At 52.0% G+C, this 18,463-nt stretch overlaps 1 protein-coding gene across 1 annotated transcript; it reads left to right on the top strand.

Annotated features, from left to right (window-relative positions):
• Window positions 1-5,480: 5,480 nt before the first annotated feature.
• LOC102175286 (long-wave-sensitive opsin 1) lies at window positions 5,481-18,443 on the top strand. Its single transcript, XM_005701738.2, has 6 exons — window positions 5,481-5,667; window positions 9,519-9,815; window positions 12,028-12,196; window positions 13,542-13,707; window positions 14,822-15,061; window positions 18,185-18,443. The coding sequence occupies exons 1-6, from the start codon at window positions 5,556-5,558 to the stop codon at window positions 18,293-18,295; spliced, it is 1,095 nt and encodes a 364-aa protein (XP_005701795.1). The 5' UTR covers window positions 5,481-5,555; the 3' UTR covers window positions 18,296-18,443.
• Window positions 18,444-18,463: the final 20 nt, after the last annotated feature.

The raw sequence follows: 18,463 nt of genomic DNA, 5'->3' as shown, positions 1-18,463 counted from the left end.
ATGTTCTTTTTAGTCGCAGAGGAGTGGCTGAGCACTTCTCCCTTGATGGGGTATGCGTTGCCAAAAGTCACAACAGGGGTGTGATGTCATTGATGGCGTCATGAAGAATATATATTTTTTTTCATTTGTATTTGCATCACACACTTAAGCTCATCATTTCTAAATGTACAGTTCAGTAGTGTTACATTTGGTGCAACCAGGGGCCATGAAACACTAACTCTATATCTGCCCTCCCCCAGCCCCTAGCCCCCCTCCTACATTCTATCCCTATGACTTTGACTACTCTAGAAATCTCATTAAAAAATGGAATCATGTCCTTTTGTAACTGGCTTTGGAGAATATGTCTTTTACAGGGCTCTTTATATTCCAAACTAAATAGTTTAATTACAGTGGAAATTGCAGTTTAAGGCTTGCCTGTGAACTGGATTATAACTATAGATCAGATTGGAAATAAAACACTTTTCTTTCCAAGTAAAAAGGAGAAAAATAAAAATTCAAATACAAGGAAGAAGAAACAAACAAAGAAAAAGCAACAAAATCCCAACAGGTTTTTTGGAGTTAAATTCCGTACATTGGAAATGAACAAAGCTGTGTGTTTCTCCTCAATGGTGGTCACAGCGAGCAGAATTGGGGGACAGAGGCATGGCAACTTTTAATCCATTCAAATTTCAGATATTTGCACCCAAACTTTTTAGGTATCCCTTGTTAATTCTGTTGTTGGGGTGGGAATAAAGACCTACGGATGAGCTGCAAAGGTGTGGGAATTACTGATGACGGTGATACCAAAAAAGTCCTCATCCAGCCAAAAATCAACTGAAGCCTTGTAGGGATGAGGAACAGAACAGAGGCAGTCCTAGTGGGGAGCTTTGAAGTTAGGTCTTCAGTGTCTTTATAGATACAGAGCTCTTCAGATTCCCTGTTTCCTCTCAGGCTCATTTGGTTAATTTGTGTTTCTCCAGGAGTCTGTCCATTTCATCTATATTTTCACATCCGTTGGGATCAAATTGTCAGCATGTCCGTCCTCTTTGGGCAACATCTGTGGGTTGAGATGGTGGCTTCTTGTCATTGCTCAGTTGGATTCCTGCCACTCAGACCTTCCCTCCACCAGCCACACCCCCATTGCCCTGACTTCTGGACTGCGGACCACTCTATCTTAGGCTTACTAAGTTCTCAAGCCTTGGAGCTGGCTTTGACTCCTCCCTTCCTTCACTGGCTTCCACCGCAGCTACCCAGAGACTCCGCAAGCCCTGCTTGCTGGTTGCCTTGACACTCTATCACCCGGATGCCCGCAGGGCCTGTTACACAATACCCCTGCTACCTCCCTGGCCCTTAACACTCTCAGAACATCGACCAGAGGGAGTGTGCCATCATCTAAATCACTTTAGATGAAAGTGTTCACTTTCACTCCAAAAATCATAACATGCTCTGTATTTCATTCACAGTGAAAGCTAGCATGCTGAAAATGGCCTCCGGGACACACAGACACTGGCCCTCATCCCCTCTGTGATCTTCCGTTTCCTAGGCCCCACTAGTTCACTCTGCTCCAGCTGCCCTGGTCTCCTTACTGTGCCTCTACCATACCAGGCACGCTCCTGCCCCAGGGCCTTTGCACTACTTCCGGGCTCTCTCCTGGGATGCCCTCCTCAGATCTCCACATGGCCCCCTCCCTCCTTTGAGACTTTGCTCACATGTCCCTTTCCCAGAGAGTCCCACCATGCTGCCCTATGAAAAAGGACATCCGTTCTCTCCCCACCCTCTCCATTCCATTTGTTCTCTTTTTTATTTTAATTTTAATTTTTTTCCATTTGTTCTCTTGTTCCCGTCCTCCATCCTGCTCGACACAGCTTGTTTCTTACGTCTAATGTTCATGTTGTATTGTTCCTGCCCTCAGTGAGTAGGGCAGCTGCAAGAGGACTCTGTTTGTTCACCCAGAGCCAAGAACAGGGCCTGGCCACAAGACGCGCTTGCTGGGTAGCTGTGGAATGAATGGCTAGAACTTTTCAAGAGGATGACCTCATTCAAGCGTTACAGCAAGTAAATGTTCTCCCTATGTTTCCAATGAGGACACACACTCTAGAGATGGTGGATGGCTTGCTCAAGGTCCTGGAGGGTAGCCGCAGAAGACAGATGCATTAGAAGTGTGGGCCTGAGGTAAGCGTTTGTAGACTAGACTGACGAGGAACTTTTAGCAGGTTTGGGGTATCAGCCACCTGGATGGGTGAGGAAAATCTGATGGTTATCAGTTCTGAGATCTGCTGGAGAAGGGATAGGCTACCCACTGCAGTGTTCTTGGGCTTCCCTGGTGGCTCAACTGGTAAAGAATCCACCTGCAATGTGGGAGACCTGGGTTCGATCCCTGGTTTGGGAAGATCCCCTGGAGAAGGGAAAGGCTACCCACTCCAGTATTCTGGCCTGGAGAGTTCCATGGACTGTATAGTCCATGGAGTTGCAAAGAATCAGACACGACTGAGTGACTTTGACTTCACTATCAGGTGTGAGTGGAGCCATCGGGACTTGGTGGAATGGTCACAGAAATGGGGAAACAGCCTGCCCTTGTCTTTAGACTTCATATCCAAGGTCCCTGTTTACAGATATCTAAAGAGCTTAAGTTGGGAGAACTTTTCAACAGAAACAAAAATGGAAATGGAGTTATATTTCATCACAGAAAAATCAAAATTCAATGTATATAAATCTTTGCCAAACACAAAGGCAATAGATGATCCCTGAAAATACCGTGTTAAGTGAGAGAAGGCAGACACAAGGACAGACCCCATATGATTCCACTTGTATGAGGTGCCTAGAGTCGTCAGACCCTAGACAGAGAGAGGAGGATGGGGGAGGGGGTGTTGGTGTCTAATGGGGACAGAGTTTCCACTGGGGAAGATGGACAGTTCTGGGAATGGCCAGTGGGGATGGCCACACACCCACGTGAACGTACTTAATGCTGCCAAACTGGACACTTAGAAATGGTCAAGATGCTAAATTTGATGTCATGTATATTTTATCACAGTTAAAAAAAAAAAAGGCCAAAGGCAAACAGCCAAAGGATTCCTTGCCATGTTGTGGTGGTGGCCACGGACTCTTCATGACTAAGCCCCTGGTCTACTGGCCAGAGCCAAGAGCGGAATCAAGGTGACAGCTCTCGGGGCTGCTAATCAGCACCCTGCATTGACTCACTTCTCCATAGTCGGATTAGAGACAAGTCTGGCATCTCCTCTTCTAGCCTGGCCAGAGGGGCCCCAAGTGGGGCAAGGGCGGGAGGCCCAGGGCCCTGTGGAGGGCCTCGCCTTGGCCCAGGAGCCCCAATTTCCCCAAGCACTCAAGCCTCCCGCCTTGGCCCCTTCTCCTTCCTCCCCAACCTCCTTCTCCAGCTGCTGCTCATTCACATTTTGGCCCCACCCTCCTGGTCTCCAACTCCCTCCCAAGAACCCCGCCCCTTCTCTCCACCTTGGGTCTCATGCAGGACCCCAGTGAGCTTTCGCCGGGCCTCGGGGAGCACACGTGTGCACCCAAGTGCTAGGGGACTTTCCAGGGCAGTAATCTGCTTTTGGCTAAAACGGGACTTGATCTTCTGTTAGCCCTAATCATCAATTAGCACCCCCACTCTGCAGACGGTCGGCGGGGGGGTTGTACAGGACTCACTGCTCTCACCTCTGCTCCCTCTCCCCCTTCCCCAGGGTCTGGGGGCAGCAGGTGGGATGGATCAGCTCTGAGGCTCTGGCTGGAGGCTCCCCCAGCATGTCTGGATGTCCAGCTGAGATGGCACTGCACATTCACAAAGGGCTTCCCAATGGGACAGCATCCCTGGGAGCACCCTCTCCCCCATCCAACTGGCAACCCCCTGAGCGGGTGGGGTGGTTGGGGGCAGGCAGGGTGGGTCTTCTTCCTTTAGACAGAAGGTGAACCTGGCCTGAGATGGTGGGATCATCCCACCCAAGACCACCCAGCCGGTCCATGGCCTTGCTAGCAACAGGCGGTCCTGCAGCCAGCACTCAGAGGGAGCACAACTCTCACATTCTCTGATGTGCTGATTCTTTGACTCGGGTGGGGACAGGCAGATTGAGCCCCCTGCAATCTAGGCCCAAGAGAAAAGCATGGCCTTGGAAGTTGGAAGAAACTGGGGTGGCGTTCTTGGGATCTGACCTCGTTATATCAAGTGCCGTAAAACACACTCTGTTCATGCTGTGAACAAAAGCCCTGTCAGTTCTTTTGGGCATGTACTCAGAAGGACAATTGCTGAGTCACATGGTAATTCTATTTTTCAATCTTTGGAATTGCCCAACTGTTTTCCACAGTCGCTGTACCATCACCATCTAATTTTACAATTATTTCATCACCACCCAAGGCATCTCTTTCTCTACGGAATCCCTCTCCACACCCCTCCTCCCAGCCCCTGGCACCCACCAATCTGCTGTTCTGTGGGCTTGTCTATTCTGGGCCTTCCACCATCTGAGATCGTTTGTGCCTGCTCCTTTCAGTTAACATCATCTTTTTGAGGTTCCTTCATGTTGTAACATGCATCACGATTTCATCCCTTGTTATGACTTTATAATATTCCAGTACATGGATATACCACATTTGGTTGGGTGTCCATTCACCTGTTGATTTGACTTTGGGTCAGTTTGACCTCTTGTGAATGATGCTGCCCTGAGCATGTGTATATGCCTTCTTGTGTGGAGACTGGCAAGGCTGGAGAATCGAGCAATTTCTAGGTAACTGGTGCCACTGCCAAGTGCTCAGCCAGCGGCAGCCAGACAGCAGTGGGTGCAATGGGACAGTGGAGGCAGCCTGTCTGGAACATTCTGCAGAGAGGTTCATTTTTGAAGGCACGTCTAGAGGAAGTCCTAGTCAAGGGCAGTTCAAGGAAAGTTGTGAATTCAGGGAAGGGAGAGTTGGACAGGTGGGGCCTGTGGACACCCTCGGGGGCTTCAGGATCGCTGCTAGGGGGCCTGGATGAGCCCTCTGGTGACCAGGGGAGCTGTAGCTCATGGGGAGCAAGGTAGGAGGGGAAGGGAGAGCCAGATGGATGGTGGGATGCCCACCCCTTCCTGGGGAAGGAGCCCCAGTGGTCCAACTTGTATCCATCTGGGCCCTCAACGCAGCCTGACCCTCCAGGAGGCTCCACGTCCCGGCCCAAGGCCCCCAAAGTTGCTTGGGGAGGAGCCGCTGTGAAAGGCAGGGCTGGGCTCTGGACTGAAAAGCCCGCTGCTTGGGCCTGCCTGGCCTAGAGCAGGTGCTGGATGGTAGAAAGGAAGAGAGGACAGGGAAACAGGAGCGAGGGCCCGCGGCGGCCCCCGCAGCACCCTGGCTCGGAGTTTGGCTCCCAGCAAATCCCTCTGAGCCACCCCCGTGGGCTCACCCAGGAGCCAGCAAGCCCAGCGCTGGGGGAGGAGGAGGTCTAAGTCCCAGGCCCAATTAAGAGATCAGATGGTGAAGGGTTTGGGGGCTTTTAAGGTGAGGAGGCCTGGGCTGATCCCACAGGCTGGTATAAAGCGCTGTGGCCCCCCAGGCAGTGCCAAGGCTGGCGGGCATCAGGGACAGGGCTTTGCAGAGCCATGGCCCACACATGGGGCCCCCAAAGGCTTGCAGGTGGGCAGCCGCAGGCCAACTTTGAGGAGAGCACCCAGGGGAGCATCTTTACCTACACCAACAGCAACTCCACCAGAGGTGAGCAAGCAGGCTGGGTCGGACAGGCTGGAATAGCCCTCTGGGGACACAGGCCCAAGTGGCTGCAAATGGGGTGCTGGCTGGCCACCCCTCCACCCCAGAGAGCCTCTGTACCCCATTGCTCCCCTTAGTTTTTATGATGCCATGAATGGTGTGTGGGGGGGTACTTTCTGAATACAAAAAGAAAGAAAGAAAGTGAAGTCGCTCAGTCGTGTCCAACTCTGTGACCCCATGGACTATAGCCCACACCAGGCTCCTCTGTCCATGGGATTCTCCAGGCAAGACTACTGGAGAGGGTTGCCATTTCCTCCTTCAGGGGATCTTCCTGACCCAGGGATCGAACCCGGGTCGCCTGCATTGCAGGCAGATACTTTACTATCTGAGCCACCAGAGAAGCCCCTAAGGACACCATCATATCGAATGTGCATTTTTAAACCACATTGGCTTCACAGAGCCTCTGAGAATCCCTGTCCTAGACTGCTAGTGAGCACTCATTGCCCTCAACCCCATTGCGTCTATGCGGGGGCTCTCTTCCTGGGGAGGGAACCTGGGCCTAAATCATCTTTGCATCTCCCAAAGCCAAATGGAGATGGCCAGCAGGAGCGGGAGGCTCAGGTGGCCCAGAGAGGGGTGAGTGCCTTCGAGAGCCTAAGGATAGAAGAGAGCATGGCGGCTGTCTTGTCCAAGCTCACCCTGGAGCCCTTGGCCCCTGGCGGCATGTACTAGGGAAGAAGTTAGCTCGGCTCCTGAAGAGAGGTGCTTCAGCTGCACCAGACAGTAGAAAACTCTGTTGAGGCAGCTGGCATTCAGCCCTGGGCATGGCCCAGTCACAAGGCTTTGTCTGTCAGCCCGTCAGAGAGCTGAAGATACCAATGACCCCCAGCCCCTAACCCCACAGGTCCCTCCTTCCAACTGAAGACCTTCAGTTCCTTCAAATATGTCTCAGTTCAGTTCAGTTCAGTTGCTCAGTCCTGTCCGACTCTTTGCGACCCCATGGACTGCAGCACACCAGGCCTCCCTGTCCATCACCAACTCCCGGAGTTCACTCAAACTCATGTCCATTGAGTCGGTGATGCCATCCAACCATCTCACTCTCTGTCATCCCCTTCTCCTCCCACCTTCAATCTTTCCCAGAATCAGGGTCTTTTCCAATGAGTCCATTCTTCACATCAGGTGGCCAAAGGATTGGAGCTTCAGGTTCACCATCAGTCCTTCCAATGAATATTCAGGACTGATTTCCTTTAGGATGGACTGGTTAGATCTCCTTGCTGTCCAACGGAAAAATGTCTCACTTGCCACAATTTCCAGAAGACACATCGGCTCCTTGACACCCAGAGCAGGACCAGCAATAAGGTTCCCAAGCCAAACTGGTGGAGAACTGTGAAGTTCACATTGACCTGATGGTTTTCACCCCAGAATGTCCCTGATGGAGACCCAACAGTGTTCTTCCTGGAGGCCCCTGGGGCTTTGTCAATACCCCAGATTTCCTTATTGTAAATTTTTTTTTTACAAAAATTCATGTGAACGAAATGAAAATGAGGAGTAACTCCCCTTTATTATGACAGTGGGTCTACACCTTTCTCTGTTGGAAGGAACTTTCTGCCACCACCATTTTAGCAGATTACTCAACCGCTGAGCAGATTACTCAAAATTTCTAGCAAAATAGAAGGAGAGGATAATGGCACTGGGTACCCATCACTTGTTCCTTCCACTAGTGTGTCCACCACTTCTCTTATTTCCTCTCTATCCTGCCCATTAACCACTCCTGCCAATTTCTGGAAGCAGATCCAAAACATCACATCGTTTCCTCTGTAAGTCTTCAGAAGGTAGCTCTAAAGAAAGGACTCTTTAAAAACATAAATGCAAAATCATACTTTTAGAAGTTTTCCCTCAATGTCCTTGCAATTTATTTGTTGAAGAAAATGAGTTGATTGTTCCTGGACTGACCCATGCCCTTCTGCCCAACCCCCCTCCCCATCATCCTGTTTCCATCACTTGCTGCTGCTAAGTCACTTCAGTCGTGTCTGACTCTGTGCAACCCCATAGATGGCAGCCCACCAGGCTCCCCTGTCCCTGGGATTCTCCAGGCAAGAACACTGGAGTGGGTTGCCATTTACTTCTCCAATGCATGAAAGTGAAAAGTGAAAGTGAAGTCACTCAGTTGTGTCTGACTCTTAGCGACCCCATGGACTGCCTACCAGGCTCCTCTCTCCATGGGATGTTCCAGGCAAGAGTACTGGAGTGGGGTGCTATTGCCTTCTCCATCACTTAGCGGTTGAGTAATCTGCTAAAATGGTGGTGGCAGAAAGGTCCTTCCATCAGAGAAAGGTGTAGACCCACTGTCATAATAAAGGGGAGTTACTCCTCATTTTCATTATGTGTGTGTTTGCTCCAGCTGCCATGACAAAGCACCACAGACTGGGTGGCTAAAGCAACAGAAATTGATCATCTCCCAGTTCAGGAGGCCAGTGATCACGGGCTCGACAGGGTTGGCTCCTTCCAGTGGCTCTGAGGGACACTCTGTTCCAGGTCCCTCCCCTGGGTTATGGTGAGTGAGTGAAGTTGCTCAGTCATGTTTGACTCTTTGCAACCCCATGGACGGTGGCTACCAGGCTCCTCCATCCATGGGATTTTCCAGGCAAGAGTACCGCAGTGGACTGCCATTTACTTCTCCAGGAGACCTTTCCAACCCAGGGATCGAACCCAGGTCTCCTGCATTGCAGGCAGATTCTTTACCAGCTGAGCCACCAAGGAAGCCCAAGAACACTGGAGTGGGTAGCTTATCCCTTTACAGCAGAGCTCAGAGCTGATAACCATCAGATTTTCCTCACCCATCCAGGTGGCTAATCCCCCAAACCAGCCACCAGGGAACACCACCAGGGTTATGGTAGTTTCTGGTAATCTGTAGTATCCCTCCCCCAGTTTATGGTAGTCTCCAGCAATCCATGGTATCCCTCCCCTGGGTTATAGTAGTCTCTGGTAATCCACGGTATCCCTCCCCCAAGTTTTAATAATCTCTGGTAATCCGTGGTATCCCTTGGTTATTGAAACACCACCCTGATCCTTGCTTTCATTTTCACACAGCCATCTTCTCCTGAATGCGTCTGTGTCCAAATTTTGGCTTTTTGCAAGGACACAAGTCCTATTGGACTAGGGCCAGCCTAGTGATGTCATCAAAACTTGATCATCTCTGTACAAACCCTTTCTCTAAATAAGGTCACATTCTGAGGGAGTGGGGGTTATGATTCCCACATGCCTTTTTTTGGAAGGGACACAATCCAATCCATAGCAAAGGCCCTCAATCATTCATTCTCAGGGCACTGACTGTACATGCACGAGACACAGTCCAGTGAGGAAGACAGGACATGCACGTACAGAGCTCCAATATGGAGTTAAATCTCAGCTGGGGAATCTGGAAAGGGTCCTGGAAGGCAAGGGCACAGAGCCAGACTGGATGGTATGAACCAGCCGAGGGCCTGGGTATGAGGGAGACCACAAGCAAAGATCTGACAACAGAATGATGTGTAGCGCACACAGGCAACAGCACCAGGGTACCGGTGGGCTTCCAGGGGAGCAGGAGCCAGCCAACCACACTCCAGGAGTGGGTGGGCAACTCAGACCAGGGAGCAATACCTGGCATGGATGATGCTTTGTTAAGTTCAAGGATGCCCATGCAGGTGTTTCCAGCAGGTCACGGCCTTGGGTCTGAGAGACAGAATCGAGGGAAGGTTGCCTGCAGATGAACAAAGCTAGGGGGAAAGGCCAGTTGCAAAGGCAAGGGCAGGTGTGGCCATACAGGTGATGAAGCGGCTGCCCGAGTCCTCTGCTCACTCTGTACCTCCTGCCTCCAGATCCCTTTGAAGGCCCCAATTACCACATTGCTCCCAGATGGGTATATCACCTCACCAGCGCCTGGATGGTCTTCGTGGTCATCGCATCTGTCTTCACTAATGGGCTCGTGCTGGCAGCCACCATGAGGTTCAAGAAGCTCCGCCACCCTCTCAACTGGATCCTGGTCAACTTGGCCATTGCTGACCTGGCAGAGACCATCATCGCCAGCACCATCAGCGTTGTGAACCAGATGTATGGCTACTTTGTGCTGGGCCACCCGCTGTGTGTCGTGGAGGGCTACACTGTCTCCTTGTGTGGTAAGTCACCTGGGGGCCTGGGTTTGGGGGAGACCCAGCCTGCTGCACATAAAGGAGACCATCATGTGGCGAAATCGCCAGAGGCAGCCGTGGGACACAGGCTCAGCACATCTTTGAAGGGGGACAGACCTGCTGGGGAAGCTGAGCTGGGACCATTAGAGGTGTCTGCTCTGAAATAGACCTGACCTGGTGACATTCAGTTTGAGACCATGTAGCTGGCATGGGCAGAGACAGACAGATCCACATAATCCGAGAACAGGGTGGCATAGGAGGCCTCTGGGCACCCCAAATGAGACTCCCACTCAAATCTGGGACACGTGCCCTTTCAGCTCACCTGTGTCAGTTTTTCCCTGGCAAGGAAGCAATTCCCAGGAGAGCTCCCGAGATATTGAAACTAGATCCTGCGTCCCTTTCCCCAGCCCGATCGCTCATTTCTCCATGGGTCATGGCTCTACTGAGATCTCCATTGGCTGTCAAGCCCCTGTGTTCGTCACTCTGTGCTGTCAGGCATCTGGATAGTGAGAATATGGTGCCATCAGTCCTTAGAGGACCGGGACCTGGAGGAGGCCATGATGGAGCTGGATGTTGGGTCAGAAGGATGCGAGGGCACTCACGCCAAGTGGCCGAGGAGGGTGGGGCGCCAACAGCTAGGCTGGTTGGGTGGCCAAAGGCTGGGTGGGCAGACAATGGATGAAGGCCCAGGATGGCAGGCTGAGATGGGGATGAGGGGCTCAGAGGGGGAGACCGAGAGGAGGCTCACCAACGGCTGGGAGGATGTGAGGAAACCAGGGCTGGCTGGCGTCTATCACACGCTGAGCACTAGGCAAGGCTGGGGCATTCTGGGAGGCCAGGTCTGCTTGCCAGAGGCCTATGAAGAAGAGGACATGGAGCCCTCACGGGCACACATCCCCAGGAGAAAACCAAGGGCTGCGGGGTTGCAGTTTGGCATCCACCAAAGATGACAAGGAGTCCAAGGGCCCCAGTGCTCAGCACGTGTGCCCTGTCTCCAGGCCCCCAGCCATCAAAGCAGCAAAGGCTTGCAGCTGCCTCCTCCCGGTTTTAAGTTCCCATGGCCACCTGCTCACATGCCTGGGTCCTTGGCACCCACATCTATGTTGGGTTTGTCTCATTGCCCTACAGTGATCTCCAATTTGGATTCTCAAGAGATGAGCCATAGAAAGACAGGATTAGCGGGGCAGGTGAGAGGGGACCTGGTCAGTGACCTGAGCCATTGGCAGTGTCACCTCTGCTCACTGACCTGACCAAGTTCAAACCTTTCGGGCACCGTGGGTAGCTGGTGCCATGGCCCTCGAGTGGCTCCTCCATCCCATCCATCCCATCTCTGCTCAAGGTCTGCTCTCAGGTCACCAGTTTGGGGGGCCATAGATTCCCAAGGAAGCCGATGATACTGAAATACGGTTATTAAAGTATGAAACATGACTTAATGATACAGTCCCTCATTTTTAAAGTGTTCATATTAAAAGTAGTTTGTAGAAGTATTCAGGACACCACTCCATGAAAGTATCAACTCTATCTGGCTGGAGAGCCCCTGAAAGGTCAGCATGGTAATGAATATAGTCGTCTTGGCAAATGCCTGGCACCTCTGTAAAGTGACGAGCCACAGGTGCTGCTAACGCTACTGCACTCATGTTGGGAGTAAGGGAGGCCAAGTGTCCAGCAGACAATGGTGGAAACGAACACATTGTTGCCCCATCCCAGCTCATGGAACCCTGAATTCCACGCAGATTGCTGCCAGGTAGGCAGTGCTGAAAGGCCTGGGCTGAGGGCAGGCATGCCCACAGCTACAGTGCGCCAGTCACTGGACACATCCTGTTTCCTGGCCTTGGCTGGGACGGTGGCACCTCAGTGTGGCCTCAGGGGTGCACGTGGCCATCAGGACTTGCACTGACAGTATCATGAGAAAGGCTGGTGGCCAGATAAAAAAGAGACGAGAAGTGAGGTGGGCCATGAGGCTGAACCAGAGAAGGCAAAGGGAGGCGGCTGCATGCACATCAGGGAAGGAACAGGGGACACAGGTGTTAGAGAAAGAAACTGACCAAGAGACCTGCTGCTCCATGGACTCAAAAACACTTTTTGAAGAATCAGGTTTTGCAGGTAGGTGGCGGGAGGGTGTGTGTGTGGGGGGGCGTTCTCCCTCTTGATCTTGCAAAGTGTTGACTCAAAGCCCTCCTATGTCTGCTCTGCCCCAAAGGGATCACCGGTCTCTGGTCCTTGGCCATCATCTCCTGGGAGAGGTGGATGGTGGTCTGCAAGCCCTTTGGCAACGTCAGATTTGATGCCAAGTTGGCCACTGCGGGCATCGCCTTCTCCTGGATCTGGGCTGCTGTGTGGACGGCTCCACCCATCTTTGGTTGGAGTAGGTGAGGAGGCAGGGTGCCAGGAAGACAATGTGTGTAGAACAGGGCAAGGAGGGTCAAATTCATCGTTCACTTTGAGACCTTGGGGCAAATCACTCTCTGTCTCTGGGCCTCTGTGGCCCCAGGAGTGAAGTGGAAATAGACCTGACTCCTCCTGAGGGCCCTTCAAGCAGGCCGGGTCTGTGGCTATATGACTCTGCCTGGCTGCCACGTGGGTGCAGGCCCTGTGGTCTCCAAGCCTCAGCAAAGGTCTGTTTCTCCCAGACAGGAGCAGCTCATGAGAGCTCAGAGAGGAACACTGCAGGCTCAGGCCATGGGCACACTGGATCACTGGGCACACAGAGTCTTACCCACTCTGTCCCAGGCCTCTTTCTTGCACCTGCTAAGGGGCCCCCTTTGCAGAGGCTCCTTGGGTCGCAGCTCACCAGTGTCCTCATCAGGTGGATTCTTTGGGAGAAGACCCAAATTTCCAAGGAAGCAGCTCTGATATTTGGGTGGGTGGGATGGGACAAGGCCGCTGTATTTCTGTCTTCTGCTGCAAGCTGGTGAACAAGTTTTCTTCGGGAAGCTTCCATCGTCATGGAGGCGAGGCTCTGTCTGTCACCCTCCTCCTGCCCCCCTGCCCACAATATCTGGGATTGTTGAACACATGCTCATGTAATCCTCAGGGGCTCACAGGGTGCCTCGCCTCCCCTTTGTAAAAAGGGGATGTGATGGGAATGACGAAAATGTTCTAGAACCAGATTGGTGATGGATGCACAACATCGCGAATGCACCAAACCTCCTAATTATGTGTAAAGAAAAAAAGAAAGTAAAGTCACTTAGTCGTGTCTGACTCTTTGTGACCCCATGGACTGTAGCACACCAGGCGCCTCCATCCATGGAATTTTCTAGGCAAGAGTACTGGAGTGGGTGGCCATTTCCTTCTACAGGGGAGTTTCCTGACCCAGGGATCGAACCCGGGTCTCCCACATTGCGGGCAGATGCTTTACCTTCTGAGCCACCTATGTGTGTTTTACCACCCCCTCCCAAAAAAAAGAGGGGAAAATGAGATCAGAGATGGAGAAGGATTTACAGAAATTCTACCAAAGGCCTTCCTTTGGGGGGTGGTGATGAAAATGTCATGGAAGTAGACAGAGGCGGCAGTTGCCCCGTACCGTGTATGTCCTAGATGGCTCTGAACTGTTCACTGCAAAAAAAAAAAAAAAAGTCAATTCGGGTAATGTGAATTTCACCACAATAATAATAATAAAAAAGCCCAACAACCCTCAATCAAGTCATTGGGGTCCCGGGGTGGAAATCCTGGTCCCTGCCCATTTCAGCATGGGCTTCCGGCTCTTCTCTGCAGGTACTGGCCCCACGGCCTGAAGACTTCATGTGGCCCTGATGTGTTCAGTGGCAGCTCCTACCCAGGGGTGCAGTCGTACATGATCGTTCTCATGATCACGTGTTGCTTCATCCCGCTCAGCGTCATCATCCTTTGCTACCTGCAAGTGTGGCTGGCCATCCGAGCGGTGAGCGCCTCACCCTTGCGGCTTCCCTCCTGCCAGCAGGATCATGCAGGCCGGAGGAAGCCACAGAGGACTGCACAGTCTGCTCTCCTGCCTCCAAACCAGATGTGAGGCTCCCTTGGCCCTGCCTGTACAGGGTGGGCAGGGACGGCCCCCCTCTCTTCGTGGAGGGACCCAAAGCTGACCCCGGGAAGGTGGGTGGGGAGGAAATCTAGCCACAGACGGCCAGATCCCAAAGCAAAACCTGCAAAGCAAGGGGTGTTTTCAAAAGGCTGCCACCTGAGGGCTCCCATCACAGGGCTGTCCAAGGGGTGCATTCACACCCTCCTCCCTGAGAAGCTGGTCCCCAAACACCACACAGAAGTCGTGCCTTTGTCAATCAGCTTGGCCTGAAGGTGCCTCCCGGGCCTGGCACGCAGAGTCGGAAGCCTCTGGGGTGGTGCCTTTCCTCTCCAAAGCGGCTTGTGCCCACAATCGGCTCAGCATGAGCTGTCGCAGCTCTTTGTGGAGGGGAGGTCATCTCGGCTGAGATAAGCTCCCCTCCCCCTGCCTTCAGCCTGTGATTTGCTCCCCCTTCTCGCTGCCCACCCCCACCCCTGGTTGGCATTCAGGGATCAGAAGCAACTTAGCTGACTTCCATGGACAGCCACACACAACTTGGGCTGGGCGAGTCATGAGCTGTGGAATCCGGACTACAGGACACACCCCAGCCATCAGTCACCCTTGAGACCTGACCATGGGGTGGGGCGGTGGGGCGGGGGACACACTCTGATAAGGGACCAGAGGAGGCTGGAAACAGCCTCATTAGCTCCTTCCCCGCCTCCTGATGGGAACCAAGTGAAGCCAAGGGCATGGCAGGTGTTAGCCAAGCTCCGCTCAAAGCCTCTAAGAGCTCCCACAAGACCAGCCCTGGCCAGGCCAGGCACTCCCTTAGGTGGGAGTACTGGAGTGGGTGGCCATTTCCTTCTCCGGGGGATCTTCCCAACTCAGGGATCAAACCCGGGTCTCCCGCATTGTAGGCAGACGCTTTACCATCTGAGCCACCAGGGAAGTCAGCATCAGTGAATCTCCTGAGATACCCCTCACGGTCCCCAGGATGATTCTCCATCTCCCCCAGGTGGCAAAGCAGCAGAAAGAATCTGAGTCCACCCAGAAGGCGGAGAAGGAGGTAACCCGCATGGTGATGGTGATGATCTTTGCCTACTGTCTCTGCTGGGGGCCCTACACCTTCTTTGCCTGCTTCGCCGCTGCACACCCCGGCTATGCCTTCCACCCTCTGGTGGCTGCCCTGCCAGCCTACTTTGCCAAAAGTGCCACTATCTACAACCCCATTATCTATGTCTTCATGAACCGCCAGGTAAGGCACACAGTTGGCAGAGCAAACTGCAGATAGACCCTGGAAGAGCCCAGTGATGGCTCCCACCAGGAAGTGTGTCTGTGGGAAGCCTGAAAATGACCTCTGGGAAAATAACCTTGGGAGGCTCGGCACCAGTGACCCAGCCCCAGACAGCCATCCCTCTGGATCCTTTTATGGTCTGGGCCTGACAGTGGGCACTTCCTGCAGGGCACTATGTGTTCGTGCCCATCCCATTGGCTGGCCTTAGCTGAGCCCAGAGCTCAGACACCCTAGGATTGCCAGAATGCATCTAGCATACAAAGTACCCTGGGCATGTGCGTCTTGATTTCACAGACACAACTCTTCTCACGAACTTAATCTTTCCATATTCAAACCCTAATTCTGACAAGGACACAGAGGCCCTTCTTGCCTGTGCTGACTTTTGGCCTTCTTAACTTTGTGGATCAGTCCAGGCAGGACATGCTGTGGTCTTGCCAGATGGCAGCCATCAGAAGCTGGCATATTGAGCCTCAGCAGTAAACTGCCCATGACTCCTAGACTTCTTGCAAAGTTACAGGTGACCATCATCACCTAACTGTAAGGCCCATCATCTTTGATAGGCCATTTGCCTTATTCTTCCACAAATCCATCATGTCCACTCCACTAAGGTGTCGAGTAGATGTGATGTGGCTTGATAATCAGAAAGGTCTGTGGGTCAGAATACCACTCTCCCAGGGGCCTCGCATCTCACCATGGTAATGTTTAGGTTATCAAGTATGACCAACACCACTATGGAGTCCCCAGGACTTCACACCAAGAGCAGAGCTCACCCCTTGGCCCCCATTTCCTGTCTTTCCCATGGGTCTCTTCTGAGGTTTGGCTTTCGCTTGCGGAATCCTAGGCCATCTTTGTCTTTTATTGAGCTTTTCATTCTCCCCTCTGGAACTCGCCCTCCTCTACCACTGTCTGCATTCCCGGATTCTCCAGGCTTTCGAAATTTGCTTTCACCCTTTTCACACTGTTATCCCTTCCTGTTGCATTCAGAGAGAATTTTCTGGAATGGAGCTCCACAAGGACATGAAATGTTGCTCTTTTGATTCAATGCAGATGCCCCAAGGACACATGGGTTCAGCGTGGGTGCTCAGTATATAGATGCTGAATGTGTGGCCAATGGATCCCTCAGCCTCATCTGCTGGGTCTTCAGCTGAGTCTGTTCTGCTGCTCAGCCCAATTCTGGTGTTACTGACTTCAACAATTATGTTTTTGTTAGAGTTTTGATGTTGGAGGTAGTCAAGAACAGGCCCCAAATATATAGGAAACGCCTCTGATTTGTATTCTCAAAGCATTGTTTTTAACTCAGTCATGAGATATAATCTGGGAAATGCATACATCCCATTAGGGGTTCAGTAGCAAAGAGCAGAGGGCTTCCCTGGTAGCTCAGCTGGTAAAGAATCTGCCTGCAATGTCGGAGACCCCAGTTCGATTCCTGGGTCAGGAAGATCCCCTGGAGAAGGGATAGGCTACCCACTCCAGTATTCTTGGGCTTCCCTGATGGCTCAGACAGTAAAGAATCCGCCTGCAGTGCAGGAGAGCTGGGTTCAATTTCTGGATTGGGAAGATCCCCTGAAGGAGCACATTGCAATCCATTCCAGTATTCTGGCCTGGAGAATCCCCATGGACAGAGGAGCCTGGTGGGCTACAGTCAGCGGGGTTACTAAGAGTCAGACACAAATGAGTGACTAAGCATAGCACAGCACGGATCAGAGTCCTCCTGATGCCAGAAGACTCTTGGTTGAAAAGATGAGGTGGGCTCTTGCCTACCTAATCCTCACTTGGCCCCTTGTTGACAGAACAGAAACAAGACAACAGTCACTTTCCTTTTCACTAGAATGCCTCTGAGACTCTCCCAGACATTGGCCCCTTAGCTGGGATCATCTTTCGTCACTGTATATGTTTTGTGGGGCTGTCATAACAAAGTACCACAAGCTAGGGGTGTTCAAACAATAGAAATCTATTCTCTCTTGGTTTGAGATCAGGGTGTGGGCAGGGTTGGTTCTTTCTCCTAGGTCCTGACAGGTACCATAACCTCTGGTGTTCCTCGCATTGGAGATGAGTCCCTGTGATCTCTGCCCTTTACCTTTGCATGGTGTTCTTCTGTGTCTGAATCCAAATTGCCTTCTTTTCCTGAGGACATCTGTCATTGGATGAGGGCCCACCCTATTCCAATATGACCTCATGATAATATGCACCTTAATCATATCTCTGAAGACTTATTTCCAAATAAGATCACAGTTACAGGCTCCAAGGATTAGGACTTGAACATATCTTTGGAGGAACACAATTTGGCCCACAGTGCTGCTGCTGCTGCTAAGTCGCTTCAGTTGTGTCCGACTCTGTGTGACCCTGTAGACGGCAGCCCACCAGTCTCCCCTGTCCCTGGGATTCTCCAGGCAAGAATACTGGAGTGGGTTTCCATTTTCCTTCTCCAATGCATGAAAGTGAAAAGTGAAAGTGAAGTCACTCAGTCATGTCCGACTCTTCGCGACCCCATGGACTGCAGCCTACCAGGCTCATCCATCCATGGGATTTTCCAGGCAAGGTACTGGAGTGGGGTGCCATTGCCTTCTCCGTTGGCCCACAGTAGTCACCATCAACGGGTCAATTAGATAACTCAGATAATCGAATATTCAGGGATAGACTATCCACCTGTGCAAGGAGTAACTGGAGCCTTCCTCCATTCTCCTTGTAGATTCTGAATGTGTAAGCTGTCAGTTCAGTTCAGTTGCTCAGTTCTGTCCGACTCTTTAAGACCCCATGGACTACAACATGCCAGGCCTCCCTGTCCATCACCAACTGCCAGAGTTCACTCAAACTCATGTCCATTGAGTTGGTGATACCATCTAGCCATCTCATCCCCGGTCGTCCCCTTCTCCTGCCTTCGATCTTTCCCAGCATCAGAGTCTTTTCCAATGAGTCAGTTCTTCTCATCAGGTGGCCAAAATATTGGAGTTTCAGCTTCAGGCCTCCTAAGCCATCAAGGTGACACATAAGGACTGCTGTCCTCACAGGACCCCTCCATTGCATTTAGCCTAGCACACTGGCCCTACCTGCTCTGCTATTCAATAACCCTTTCTGTCCTGCCAGTTTCGAAACTGTATCTTGCAACTTTTTGGGAAGAAGGTGGATGACAGCTCTGAACTCTCCAGTGTTTCCAAAACAGAGGCATCATCTGTCTCTTCGGTGTCACCTGCATGAGTCTCTGCCAGCCCTAAAAATGAAAACGCCTGCCTCCCGAAAACGGAAAACAGAACCTGTCCCCACCTCCAGGGCTTTGGCCCCCATCCACCCTGCCTCCCAACACTTCCTTCTCCATCCCTGTGAAATAATCGTAGTTTCTCTTTGCCAAAAACAACCATGTCACAG

This window comes from Capra hircus, unplaced genomic scaffold (genome assembly GCF_001704415.2).
Source record: "Capra hircus breed San Clemente unplaced genomic scaffold, ASM170441v1, whole genome shotgun sequence".
NCBI lineage: Eukaryota > Metazoa > Chordata > Mammalia > Artiodactyla > Bovidae > Capra > Capra hircus.
This window is presented reverse-complemented; position numbering and strand designations above follow the sequence as displayed.

What these genes read in the sequence shown, in the direction of transcription:
- LOC102175286 (XM_005701738.2), top strand. Translation starts at nt 5,556, where the DNA reads ATGGCCCACACATGGGGCCCCCAAAGGCTTGCAGGTGGGCAGCCGCAG. An exon ending in CAACAGCAACTCCACCAGAG is followed by an intron (nt 5,668 to 9,518) that starts GTGAGCAAGCAG and finishes TCCTGCCTCCAG; the next exon opens with ATCCCTTTGAAGGCCCCAAT. An exon ending in CTACACTGTCTCCTTGTGTG is followed by an intron (nt 9,816 to 12,027) that starts GTAAGTCACCTG and finishes TCTGCCCCAAAG; the next exon opens with GGATCACCGGTCTCTGGTCC.